The sequence below is a fragment of the Cornus florida genome, unplaced genomic scaffold (assembly GCF_030987335.1).
Source record: "Cornus florida cultivar Cherokee Brave unplaced genomic scaffold, ASM3098733v1 CherokeeBrave_3.0.0_Hap2_Chr08, whole genome shotgun sequence".
Taxonomy (NCBI): domain Eukaryota; kingdom Viridiplantae; phylum Streptophyta; class Magnoliopsida; order Cornales; family Cornaceae; genus Cornus; species Cornus florida.
Window position 1 is genome coordinate 22117827 of NW_026775578.1, and position 15136 is coordinate 22132962.

General features: G+C 34.5%; 1 protein-coding gene across 1 annotated transcript; it reads left to right on the top strand.

Moving 5' to 3' along the window:
* The first annotated feature begins 1130 nt into the window (after positions 1-1130).
* On the top strand, positions 1131-12135 carry LOC132270765 (uncharacterized). The gene is made up of 4 exons (XM_059771965.1): positions 1131-2025; positions 4700-5185; positions 5673-6176; positions 11629-12135. Exons 1-4 carry the CDS (start codon positions 1468-1470, stop codon positions 11713-11715), a joined length of 1635 nt encoding a protein of 544 aa, XP_059627948.1. The 5' UTR covers positions 1131-1467; the 3' UTR covers positions 11716-12135.
* Positions 12136-15136: the final 3001 nt, after the last annotated feature.

The window sequence follows — 15136 nt, forward strand, 5'->3', positions numbered from 1 at the left end:
AAAAGTAATTTATTTTTTTTTCAAATTGTTAAAAAATCTCCCTCTTATATATAAAATGTACAAATATACTCTCATGCTGTTAAAAAAACTTTATATTTTTCAAATTGAGCAAATCTGAACAATTCTTAAATTTGAAGACTAAAATATCTAAAATGCCCTTAAGATAAAGTTTAAAAATATATATAAATAAATAATGGCATTTTTTTTAAAACGTTTAAAAACCCCAAAAAAATTATTGTTTTTTAATTAAATATTTTTTTTAAAAAATAATACCTAAAATTCCTTTCAGAGTATTTTGGGATTTATATATATATATATATAATTGGTCAAAATTGTTGAAGGGGACAATTTGCTAAAAAAAAAATTAAAAAAATAAGAATTTATATTTTTTTAAAAGTAAGGCGTTTCTTATACATTTTGTATATATGAGAGTTTTTTTTTTTTTTTTGGTACTTTACTCCCTTTCTGATAAAATTCAAATTGAACCCCTTAAGTTGATTTTAAAATGATTTGACAGTAGAAGCAAATGAAATCCTAATTATTATTGGTAGTAACATTGTTATGTTTTTAATTAACATTGGTAGATTATTAAACAATTTAATGACTATTAATATCACAATATGTAAATACATTTCCAGAGGATGAAAATTCAAAACCAAACATTGTTGTGTTTTTCATTAACCTAGATTATTAAACAATTTAATGAATATTAATATCACAATACGTAAAAACATTTAAAGAGGATGAAAATTCAAAACCAAATTCAAATTTATGGTGGTAAATAATCCGGTAAGTATGTTTGTATAATTTGGTCAAATATAAGAGAGGTCATTCTAATTTACACATACAATAAATAGGAGTGCACAAAGAATTGGTATCCAATTTCGATTACGATTCCAAAATTTTGAAACCTGAACCGTACTAATAATTATATATATATTATTTTTTAAAATTATATAATTACTAATATATATATGCCTATATTTACCGAATATATATATATATACCTATTGATGCTTGTTTGGCTATAAATGTGGCTGGGAGATATTGCCTTCAAGGTATTGCTTTCAAGGTATTGCTAACAAAAAAAAATGAAAAAGAAAAGAAAAGAAAAATGGGAACTGGTTTGGTTGTATTCCGATTCCAATTTTTAAAAACTATTGGAATGAATCTGGTTCGGGTTCTACCAGGACTGTACCGAATCGGACCGCGTACAGCCCTAAAAATAAAAGATGAAAAAGAAAAAAAAGGTAAAATAAAAATAAAACCTAAATAATAGTACTGCACAAAATTGTCTACGGTAGCCGTCCGCACTGAATCACACCGCCTTCTCTTGCCCTTTCTCTAAGTTTTCCAACCCTCCCGACTTTCGCTTGCCGTTTGCAGTCTCTCTCTATATACACAAAACACAAAAACACACACAACAACAAAACCAAAAACACAGTCACATACACACACAAAATAACAATGGCTGTACCAGTCGAAGAACAACAGAAGGAGCCCTCAATCGCCGACAAAGAAGACGAAAAACCCGAGCCCTCAATCGCTGACAAAGAAGACGAAAAACCCGAACCCTCAATCGCTGACAAAGAAGACGAAAAACCCTCGAATGATGAAGACGAGGGCGAAGACATCGAAGAAGATGAAGAAGAGGAGGAAAAAGTGACCAAAGAGTCGAGAATGCGTTTGGAGAGGGCCAAAATTGAGAATCTATACAATCGGATATCGAAGGAGAGAGTGCCTTTGCGAGTCCACGATGTGCTGATCAAGGGCAACACCAAGACTGTTGACTCCTTGATCGAAGCCGAAGTCGAAGGTCTCAAGCACGTCACTTCAGTGCAAGAGCTTCTTCAGGCTGCGACTATGGCAAATGCTCGCCTTCAGCGTCTCGAAATCTTCGATTCCGTCAACATTGTTCTTGATTCCGGGCCGCCTGAGTTGCCCGGCACTACGAATGTCATCGTTCAGGTAGTCGAGACGAAGGACCCCCTCACCGGCAACATCGGAATATACTCTAAGCCTGAGGTACTTCTCTCTCACTCTTTACATGTACTTATATATGCTTGTTTATCTCTAATAATCTAATTTGGATTGCAAGGCGTTTGCTTTGGGTTTAGTTGGTTTTTAAGTTAGCTGTGAAAATTTTGTATGCGTGTCTGAAGTTGTTAGGTAGAGGATTGAATGCAATGAAATTGATGACATGTGCAATTAGGGCTTATAAATTGTTGGGATCAATTTAGATCTTCATCAGAGAGTCCACTTAATAATCATATGACTGACACCGTCTTTTTTAATTTTTATTACTATCTTCTATTATGTATCAAATGTACATTCCAATATCTCATTTTGGTGTACTAATTTTTGGGCTTTTTGCTTCTTAAGTCTTTCTCCATCTTTCTAACATTGTTGTTAAGGCATCATTAGAAGTATCTAATAAATCTATGTCATCAGATTTCTTGGATAGCTTTCGTTATTTTATCTAACATTACATAGATAAGAACTTAACACTGATCATTGGTGTAAGTCTACTTTTAGAGAGAATTCACTAGTTTTTATGAACTCTAGTCAATATTTTGTAAGTTTTATACAGACTTATTTTCTTTGCTGAGCCCACCAAATTATGCCCCTTGGCATCTATCATATCATTCTTTAAGTTTATTAATTGCCTTTTTAAGTATGTGGCTTCCATTTTGGATTTACCTGGCATAAATATAAATCTGAATTGATTATCTGATATTGAATATTTTTCCAGTCGTTGTTCGATTATCCTTTCATATAGTTTAATTGTATGACTCATTAATTTAATTCCTTTTATGTTTTTTTCACAATTTTGTGTATTTCCTCTGTTTTATATATTGGTACTATGGTGCTTTTCCTCCATTCACTTGCTTAGCACATTACCTACAATAAGGAGCATATCACTTTTCCAAACTGGTGCAGTTATTAACCGGTCAGTGTACATGGTCAAACCATCTTAAGCTGTCATTTTATCTTCAATCGGTGTCTTTTCAACTATCTCACAAATGTTATACCCCCCCTCCTTTCCTTCCCATTCACTTTCCCTTCTATTGCTCATCCAAATTGGTTATGAAAATGAGGAGAAGAGTACTAGAAGTAGTTCACCATCATTTATAAATCTCTTTGCAACACTTGAGAGAATAGTACTCAAATTCTTGTGGCCATAGGCATCACACCTAGTGTTAGAAATGGATCATTCAATCCCAAGATAGTTTTAAAAACTTCAATTTCTCTAAAATGATCTCTATAAAATCAAAAGCATTTACATAGCTTTATATAACTGGATTTGAACTCCGTATTTAGAATTTAGAGACTTTTACTAGCGAAAGTCCATATAGACCTGCTAAAGTACAATAATAAAGTTTCAATACTACCATTGCCATTAAAGGCGTGTCTAGGACTCTAGGTCTCCAAAAGAATCCTAGGCTCGTCAAGGCTCAACAATAGTGTCTTATATATGCGAGTGCGACCGCCTCAATTAGGCGCACATAAAAGCCCTCGACCACAAACTTCTAGTAGGCTGAAGGCTCAAGAAAAGCATGCCTTTATATTTTAATTATTGAATCATACATTGTTTTCATTTCATATCATGTCATGCTTTTGTGGTAAAATTATATTGACTAATATTTTTCGATATTTGGTATTTGGGGTTCATAAGCCCATGAGTGACTACTTGAATTACACTAGTCTAATGCTTCATTCTGAAAATTTATGGTAAATTACTTACAAAATAATAAATCTATTATAATGTAATATAGTTTTAAGATCTATATGATTATGGCCATTGTAATTGCACGTTTTCATGTTTTCTAATTTTGTTGAATGTATGTGCAAATTGGAAGGATGTGTGCACAAACCCACTCTCTTAATTCCATGCCAACACTTCCTTTCCTTTTTTATTCAATTGTTGATAACTTTTTGTAGCATTTGACAGTTTTTTTGTAGCATGTGTCCAAAGTGTTTTTGAAGCATGGAATTGGTGTCTTGGAATTGGAGGAAAATTAATTGAAAGTTTGAACTAGTTTTCTTCAAATTCCAATTCCAAGAGACTAATTCCATGCCACCAAACATAACTTAAGTATATTTAATATACAGTTCAATCACCCGTGTGCCTTCACTCTGGCTTGTGACCTGTATAGTGCTGTGCTTATGCTTTCACTCTATGAGATTTTGGCATCTTAGTGCATCGTGCCTTTAGTAACTATGAAAACTACAACTTGACCCAAAATATGACCCATGGACTTCTATAGCGGTATAACCTAAGTTCAACAAATATGAATATACCCTTTACTCCTAAAACTAAAAACAAAATAAAAAAGTGAACAATCAACAAATAGCCTAAAGAAAGTAAGAATTGGGAATTGACTATAACTAAAACTTGATTATAAGAAGTAGGAGTTGACAATAACTAAAGCATGATTATGAGATGTGTCAACTTGGCCTCACTTTAATGTCAAACCCAATTTCCAAATAATGCTTCTTTGATTACACCGTATCATACTATCATGTGCAAATAGCTTTTTATCAATATTAGTGATAAAGTTTAAATTGGCTTCTTTAGAGCATCTCAATTTGCTGTATGATCTGAATATGCTTTTTTGATGTTCATGTTGTGTACATAATTTATATAGGTAGTTCTGCCTCTTAAATGGTCTTTAGTATCATTAAACATTTTTTGTAGGCTAGATCTTGGTCACTTGAAGGATTGGTGAAGCTGAAAAACTTGTTTGGATATGGGGATCTTTGGGATGGTTCTTTGTCTTATGGCTGGGATCAAACTTCAGAAGTCAGTGCTGGTGTGACTTTGCCCAGATTCAAACGACTGGTAACTCCATTGACGGCTAGAGTTTCTCTGCTTTCCCAAGATTGGCTAAAGTTTTCTTCTTACAAGGAGCGATCATTGGGCTTATCTCTTGGCCTATTATCTTCTCGGAACCATGATTTGGCATTCAATCTTTCTTGGCGTACCTTAACAGATCCAGCACAAATAGCATCCAGGTCAATAAGGAGGCAGCTTGGACATGGCTTACTCTCATCTCTAAAATACACATTTAAGATTGATAGGAGAAATTCACCTTTTAGACCAACTCGAGGATATGCTTTTGTTTCTACTTCTCAAATTGGTGGTCTTGTACCCGACCATCGGAGCTTACGTTTTTTCCGCCAGGTTAGTAACTTCCCCTTTTGAATGCTTTCTAATACAGTTTTTCTTAAAAAAAAAAATTAATAAATAAATGATTTAAAGCTATTTGTGTTTTCTTTCCCCCCAATTCTTATTGTAAGTTCATCAAATTATATGGTGCGATTTTGTATTGTTGATTTTTCTTGTTTTTCTTTTGACTTGAAAGTGGAGACCTGGTTGCTTAAATATTCTCGTATTCTTTATATATATATATATATATAAATAATATTTCCCATGTGTAGTATCAACTAGTTCCGAATAGAATATTAGAATGCGACTCAATGATGGTGCTTAATTATGTTTTCGGTTTTTCGGCCATTTTTTGTGTAATCTGTCATTGCTGATCTTCTGCTTCCTTGTTGTTTGACCTAAATGCTGTCACTTCCAAATTATTAATTTTATCATTAAAATATTATATTTTATGATGATAACCTAATTTGATAATAATATGTTATTTTGGTTTGCCCAACAGGAGTTTGATCTTCGTTATGCTTTCCCCTTGGGTTTTTATCATGCTGCGCTGAACTTTGGGTTGTCTGGTGGTGTTATTTTTCCATGGGGAAGTGGATTCTTGAACACTCCCTCGCCCCTTCCTGAGAGATTCTTCTTGGGTGGCAATGCATCTCCAGTTTGTACCTTGGGAGGTCCAACTACACTGTTGGGGTTTAAGTCAAGGGGAGTGGGCCCTACCGAGCCAAGAAGGCAACTGAGAGAAAACTCAAATGATCAAGGTTCTGAAAGGGATTTTCTTGGAGGAGATCTTGCTCTTACTGCCTTTGCGGACCTTGCTTTCGATCTCCCACTGAGGGTGCTCAGAGAAGCTGGTATCCATGGACATGTTTTTGCTTGTGCTGGGAACCTTACCAAGTTAACAGAGAATTCATTTCGGGAGTTCTCTTTCCAGAAATTCCGAGAGTCTCTTCGAAGCTCTGCAGGATTTGGGGTCATTGTACCCACAAAACTATTCCGCATGGAGGTTAGTATCTGAGTATGATTAAAATTGATAAATTTCAGATTCTTTGTGCTCCATTTTTACTATTTACATCAAATCGAATCACTTCCAAATGTATAAACCATTATCTTTATCTTTTTCCCTCTTATTTTATATTATTTTATTTATTCTAGGAAGGATCTTGGCACATCCATTAACAATAAGACCCCTATATTTGCTACAAATACATTGTATAACTATAAAAAGCTCCAAACTTCTATCCATAGAGAACATCAAGAAAGAAACCGACGTAGCCATGAGGAAAATAAGAACCCAAAGATGCACTGTGAAATAGACTTCCATTACTCAGTTGATTTAGATCAAAAGAGTTCTCAAGCACCACAGTAAGCTTCTGCTATACATTCAACACAGTTAGCCGGATCCATGTAATAGTAATGAAGTAATCCAAAATGATCAAATGGCTTAAATTGTTGGGGGTGTTCATCATCAACTAGTTCTTCTGGTACTTGTATTATTCCCTTGTTGAATGCAAATAGCCCAGTTGAGTATCTCACTTCATTCCCACTCATGATGACGCAATGGATAGGTGAATGTACTCTATTGTTGCTCCATGCCTAGCCCAGAAAACATCAAACGTTCGAATATTATTAGTAGGAGAAATTTAAGAAGGCATAATCGTATATAAGCTAATTAAAAACAAATGAAAGTGGGAAAGTTAAGATTGATTAACCAGGAAGAATAATAGTCAGTGTTACTTTTTGTAGATAGAAATTCCTGATAAGTAGAAGATACCACCTACCAAAAATGCATTGCCTGCCATTACTATGAAAGATGAAGGCCTGTGCTCAAAGCCAACCCACACGCCATCTTTTGTTTTCACTTCCAAGCCATTAACTTGATTTTGATGGAGTATGGTTATGAAGCTCTTGTCTTTGTGATTGTCAACACCAATATTAGTTTCATTCATCTGCGGACATCTATATTTCATGAGTCGAAGAAGGTAAGTGGTTGATCCAATGTGAGAGTCATAGTACTTCCCTACACCATAGCTTTCAAATACCATTCTCTTCACCACTTGTTCTAATTCTGACACTAGGTTTGAATATGAATACAAAGTTTCACTAACCAAGGACAAAAATTAAGAAACATAAGAAAGATAAGTGATATGAATAGGCATAACCAAAGAACTTAAAAGAATTTCAAGACAATAAATCAAGTTATACCAGAAAAGGTCATTCCCAGCTGACCACATGAGATTTGTGAAACTTTGAGTTTCTTCAAGAGCTGCTGCATTACTGATGCCCATGCTCTCATAGAGGGGAATAACCTCATGCCCAATATAACCAAAGAAAGGAATTTCAGAAGTGTTTTTGACTTTTGTTTTTGTGGGGAGATCAAATAACTCTTCTAATGCACAAAAGATATTGTTATCGAGGTCTAAAGAAACTTTATCATACACTGCCACAAAGCAGCCAGAATCTTCAAATGCCTGCCGGACATTATTGCACATTGCAATCCAAGAACTTGAGCCAGGCTTGATGTTTTTAGTACTGAAATTTACAGTTGGAAGCTTGGGAGGTGTCTGGGAACCCATGATCTAAATTTTTCTCACCTAGCAAGCTAAGTTAGATGCTTCTGAAGTACAATTCTTTGATGCCCTCAATTGTTCCTGTCTTAATAGAATTCAATAGATCTATTCGTGTCGTAACAAGACAAATGAAAATAATTGACAAGGCAAGTAATGATAAAACCAATGAACCAAAAGTCCTTGGCATTTCACATCCTTGCCGGCGAAAAAGAATTTCAGATAGATCCAATAGCTACCTCATATACATCAATGGACTAAATGTTGGCTTTGTAATAAGACATCAAATTTTATAGTATAGCCACATATACCATCTGAAACTCGTATTAAGTAATCTTCCTCCACGGGCATGCTAAAAACAAAATCTAGATCGACTTCTTCCAAAAATGGAATTCAACTAATGGAATATTGCAAATACTTGCCTTTTTGTTAGCTCTTGTGCCACCAGTTAAATTGTGTCAGGAATTACAAATGGCGAGCTTAAGAGGCTGAGTTTATAGATAGTTTATACAGGGGAAGTTAATTGACAGATTTGTCAAATACCTGTACTCTAAAAACAAAAACTATGTTTTTACCGCCTTTGTAGCTCATTATAGAAAGTGACACATAAAATTTGTAGGAAAATTTGTATGAATTGATCTATTACAAAGTTTCTCAAAACTAGATGATAAAAGGTGCCAAAAGGATCTTAGTTCTATGTTTACCTTGTTCTTTGTTATTCCCTAATTGTTATTTATTCCTCTCTCTTACTCGTTTTACTCTACATGTCACGTGTGTGCCTTCTGCGCCACAGATTAAGATGAGGGGACTTGTGTCACTTAAAATTCTCATTCAGTAACATGGGGTGAACTATTTTAATTCTATTCTGGCATGATTCTTGCTTTCTCTTACAGTGGGACTTTGTAACATGTAGAGGCCCTTCTACAGGGAGCCCAAGTATCATTTGAAACCACATGTATTCTCTTCCACAAATTTGTTATGCTGGCCATTAAGTTTCTGACAAGATCATTCCTAATTTGTTAGAATTTGGTATCTGTAGTTCTATAACCCTCGTTGTAAAGATCCCTAGATGTTTTTTCTACTACCTTCACGTCTACAGTCCCAAAAACCTGGAACTAAGAACACTTAACTAACCTGATAAAGTAGTGATTTTAGCTTTCTTAATTTGTTAGAATTTGATTTCTGTAGTTCTATATCTAGTCCAGAGATGATCTGAAGCCGCACCTCAAACAGAAAAGTCCCGTCATACCACTGCCCAATGGGATTTGGGACAAATGGAAAAGCAGGTTTAAGTCAGGACTCTCAGATGTGTAACCTATTCTTTATAAATTAGATACGCCATCCCACATTTTTTTGTCTTCAATAGATTAAGATTCCTTTGTGATCATAAAGAAAGTAGATGGCTAAAACAGATTTCTGCCTGTTTGCTACTGTGTGGAAAGGTGAGAGAAAGGGCTTCCATGAGTAGTCATATATCCAGCTGAGTTTATTTCACCAATGGCATTTGAATTCCCCCTCTTGGCTTGCTTTGGTCACAAAACCAGTAAGGACCAAAAAAAAAGGCTAAACAGCATCCACTTGGGTTAAACTCTCATACTCTGGAAAACAACTATTAAGCTCTATAGATATTTGATACCGAAAACTAAAGCAAGCCGAAATCCAAAGACACTTTCAGGAAATTCATAATCTCCAACACCTTAAAAATGGAACTCCAATTAACAAGACTACACAGGTTTGAAGATGGAGTTTTTTTATGATCATTTATCAAAAACTCAGGGAATAGCAAAATATTATTCAAAGTTCTTCTTCAAAGAATAAAAATGATGTCTGATTTGAAGGTTTTTGAAGTCAGATTTATGTGTACACCTTAATTGAATGTTCTGAAATTTGAACATTTCACCTTCACCTTTGAGGGACCTCAGGACCATCTCTACTCCACTCAATCAATAGTCCACCAGTAAAGAAAGAGATAGTCACCAAGATTAAACAATGATCAGCAACTGATCTAATTGTGCTCATTTTATACAACCATCTTAAGATGTGATTGGAAGTCCCCGTAATTTCAATGTCTCAGTTGTTAAATAGGGTCATTAAGAACAATAAGGTACTTCACCATAATTGATGTCCTGTGACAATTTTACGTTTTGGTTAAGTGATAATTTTCATGATTTACAACTTCATCTGTGAGATGACTCCATTTTCAAATGAATCCATTCAAGCATGAGACTTACAAAATTATCATCTGTTGAAGGATTAAATATTAAAGTTACACCCTCTCTAACATCTTAAGCTTTTTTTTGGTGTAGATGGTGGTTAATATGGTATCAGAGCCAAAGGTCTCAAATTCAAACCTCACCATCACCCTGATATTTAAAAATTGAAACACGTGTTGGACCAAAAGGCCACATGTGAGGGGGGTGTGTTGAAGGATTAAATATTAAAGTTACACCATTTCTAACAGATTAAGCTTTTGAAGTAGATGGTTGTTAACACCAATTAACTGAGGAAGATAGCATGTTTTGCTCTAGGTCTTCTGACATACAACCCATTCTTCAGAAATTTTATTACTGGTCACCATAAAGTAAAATTTATCAATGCATCGCTAAGAAAGTGATGACTGATCTTTATATCAAATACGAGCAACAAAGGAACTTTTTGTGTGGATCGTTGGAAAAAGATTTTCTGATGTCACACATTCTTTTAATATTAATAACTTACCCCCAGTATTCCTCGTAATAATAATGCAGAACCCCCTGACCTTGTGTGTTTAAAAACATCTTCATGGATGACCCTACCCTCCCACGCTTATTTTTTTCAGTATGTTATATCGACTCAAATATGTGTCGGGTGTGAGCACACACATACATGTCAGATTTATCTAATCCTCGAGTCCAATGAGTTAAGGACATGGGGTGGAGTTAAATATTCAAATTGTTAATATTCCATTATTATTTGCTAAACTAGTTTTTTTTTTTTTGTTAAGACTCATTCTGAAGCGACCAAATTATGAAGCATGATTTATATATCGTTATATATAAAAAATTTGAGGGATTATTGCTTAGTGAATTCGTAAAATGTTTAGCTGCCAAGCATGAGAGAGTATTGGAGTATGAGGGCAGCCACTTTTTGCAAATACCGAAAATAAGATCTATAAATTTTTGTCCTTGTCAACACCTTCAATCAAAGGGGGGATCACACGGGTAATTCCCTTACTCTATGGTAACTTGAATTATTGGACATGCTCATTATCTCTCACGTATGACAGGACATTGTGCGAATGTATCTCATATCCTTGTCATGTTGGGTGACAAAACATGGGTTATTGGGCACATTAAAATATTTTTGTGTTACAATGGATATGCAGCCGCTTGAACATTTCCTCTCAACCAATGAATTATTTAGTGATAATCTCTTTGTACTGATTTTGATGGTAAAATAGGTAGCACTTGTCAGAGTAAAACATGTTTTACCATAACCAGAATTCAATTTGGAAGTTCTGTGCTGCCAATTGACAGGATCCCAAAATGGAGTTTATTAAGTTAAAAGTTAGTCGTCCTTGAAGTTTTCTGTTGACTCCCTTAATAATAGAATATACTTTAATAGATTTTTTACATGGTCCACAGTAACTTTTTGTTTGTGGTAACATAGCTCAAATGTTCGTTAAAAAGGATCTGGTCAGTATGCTGCTGGTAATGTCTTTGAAAATTTTAAAAATGGGTAAAGATCCTATTGAAATCAATTACAACTGTATTAGTTGTAATTTACTCGCATGAATAGTGCCTCATGACAGTTCATTAAGTTTGATATTTTTCCTGATTCTATATTTCTTTTTCTTCCCCTCTTCTTCCAACCACACTCAATACCTTTCTGACAACTTGATTTTGTTTTCAGGTTAACTACTGCTACATAGTGAAACAACATGAGCACGACCGTGGGAAGACTGGTGTGCAGTTTAGCTTTTCTTCACCATCATTATAAATTGTGGAGTCATTTTTATCCTTTGATTGATTGATTTACAGCAACATTAACATAGGAGCCTGTCACTCTGGGTATATTTGAGTTTATTTTTGCAATTTGAGAACTTTAGTTCTCTGAGCATTTCAATTTGATGGCGGCTCAGAATTTTTGTACTTACAAATCTTAGGCAGGTTTTTTGTGTTGTGCAAAGACGGGGAAAATAACATTTTATGGATGGAATCAGTGGAGACATGGTTTCCCTTTGAAACAGATTGGTTGAAGAAAAAATGGAATAGCTCAGGATGATTGCTTCCAAAATTATACAGTAATTCTTTAGAAAAGAATTGTATAATGGGATTCTGTTACACTTTCTCTATCGATGTTCTTTTTTCTTTATCTCTTGAATTTAAGAGAGAATAAAGGCATGGCATTCACCTTGTTTATCTCTTGGTCATATTTAGACCTCACAAATTATTTCTGATGTTTGTTACTGATTTGGATCAGAAACTTCTCTTATGGTAGTTCGCTGTTGTTGTGAAGAGTGCAAGGCTCCAGGCAGAGGTAATGGTTACATTTTCTATTCCGGAAACTCTAGCCTCTTTCATGGTTATATTATGGAAACCTAATGCTTTGAGAACACTTTTTATTGGGGCCAAGGTGAACAATAGACTCTGGTTACCTGCACCTTTGCTGAAAATCAGCATCACAAACGTTGATTCTGCATCTACACACACAGAAACACACATATTTGTCTTCCCAGAGTCAGTTTGTGATAGGATTTCGCCATGGTGAGAACCAATCAATCAGGGCTGTTACTGTTGCTCTCAGCTTGCCATGGTAGGGCTGAACCCAGCTCCTCGCAAGCTAAGACTGGACACACAGTTCATCTTGTCTATGGATAGATTAAGGGCACAAGGAGAATTGGAGTTGGACACATAGTTATTAGGTGTTTACTGTTTTCATTTCTGAATGCATTTAAAAACTTGGCCTTCGGCGCAAAGATTTAACGCTTGTACATCAATGCCATTGGTGCGAGTTTTAAGTGTCAAAAGTTGACAGCATTAATGAAATACCAAAGATTAGGTCTATCTGTATCTTTCGTGTTCAGGATTTATTTGGGACACGCAAGAAATAATTGTCATTTTTGGGACGTGCAAGACAGGTTGAATAACATATTTATTATATAATAATATACACACAACACACATAAAAATACGAAACAGGGGGAGAGAATGCCGAACCCACGAGCAAAGCATGGATCCAATCAATATCTTCCCTGAAACACCAACAATTTATACGAAAAATGCAATTCTTTGTTTCCTAGTTTCACAATCACAATGGTGGGATGGGACCCACTTTCTCATCAAAGAAAAGGAGCAGAGGGAGGGTAAGACGTCGCTTACGTAGGGCACACAAAATGATTGATATGGAGACGAAGAATACCTTTGCCCACAATTATAAAATATAGACGAGCATTGCATTCAATAATATTCCCTATATATGTCTACTTTTTCCACTCAAATACTAATCAATTGATTAAACAACATATTAGCAAATTCAATATGCCTAATAATGTACAATTCAGCATAATTGGCAATATATATATATATATATGCATGCCTATTCTATAGTATAATAAATCTTTATGGGGAGCAGTTGTGACTCTCCAGTATGAAGAAGCTTCAATGAAGCTAGCTTGAAAGCGTCAACTGATGGCCTTATCTTGAATAATGAAGTGTATCTAGATGTACCTAGATATATATATATATATATATTCATGATTGATGCATGATAGCCGTATGTTATACATCATACATGATATGCTTGCAATAAAAATAATTAATGGATACGTGAAAAAAGACAGACATACTCATTCTCAAAATTAGATGGTAGATCCACATTAATAGGTTCACGTATTTTCATGCAAATATAATACAGTAGAAAAATCATACTTAAAAAAAAAATAATACCAATAAAGAAAATATAAAAAATAAAAAATTAAAACAAGAGAGAAGAAAACAGAGGTACCGTTGGGAGTTGACTTTACAGATCATTGGGTGCTTGGAAGTGAATCTTGCAGACCAACCTGTATTTTAATGACCCTCACAAGCAAGACCAGCACACACCATTGTTGAGCATTCATACAATATCTGTTTCCACAATGTTATTGATTAATTTTAAATTTTTATCAAAATAATATGAAAAATAAAAATAAAAATATTTTTCTTGCACATATTTTCCTTTCCATTCTGTTTTGCATCGTAATAATTTATTTTCGCTCATTATCTCAAAAGAAAAACATTTATATATGTATCGGCATATATAATCAAATGCAAGTATGGTGGTCTATATATATATATATATATATATATAGATTGGATGATTGGTTAGTACGTACTTGTGATTTGGAGTTAGTTGAAAGGGTAAATTTTGCAGCATTAATAGAGGAGTGTGGGATTAGAATGCAATTCCTTCGTTTGATGCATGCATAGAGTCACAGGAACAGGTGGACTACTTTCTCTCCATCTCCATGCGTCAAGCTTTTCTTGGACGGTTGTGAATTCCCTCAGGATGCCCGTGATGGAAAAGTGCTTGCAAGTTGAAAGGAAAAACCTTTAAATGGATATATATATATAATATACATATATGTGTGTGTGTGAATTAAGCTGCTGTAATATATATAGTCCACACGAGCACGGAATCTATTGTCATAATTAAGGGAAAAGCTATTTTAGAGGGTGCTCTGTGGTGACATCCGCGGTTGGGTGAATGCTTGATATAAATTGTTGGTCTCATTCTTTACACACTTAACAAAGTTTGGTACACTGTAATGGAACGGAATGAGATTAAGAAAATAATAGAATGGTAGATCAATCTCATTTTATTGTTTGGTTGCAAATATAGAATGGTATAGAAATTGAATCATGATTAATATTCTAACATTTGATTGAACTAAATTAAAATTTAAAATAGAATGAACTTTTTAAATTGAATTTTCCAAAATATCCTTCTAGTGATAAATAAATTAAATTAACAAAATAATATTGTTATATAATAGGTACGTAATTGAAGCAATTGTGATTAAGTAGGGACCGGCTTGGGTGTAATTTGTGAAAGATGATGAGTAATATATATATATATTATATGTGTACCATACTATATATGTTGTATCTAGATGTAGACAGAAATATTGTGAGAATTGTTGACGTAGGTGGTCAGTTGGACTCAGCAAGGATTGGATTCCTTTGCTAGTAGGGACCAATCCGTGATTCTATGTGGAAATCCATTCGCATTTTTTCTGAGTTTGGAATAAATCTCACACACATGCATCTCTCTCTCTCTCTCATCTTGGAGGGTTGGCGCATGTCTTCATCTACTTGCAGTCAAAGAGCTTTGTTTGAGCCGTCGGTTAGCTTGTTCTATAGGCCCGTAGAAATATGTC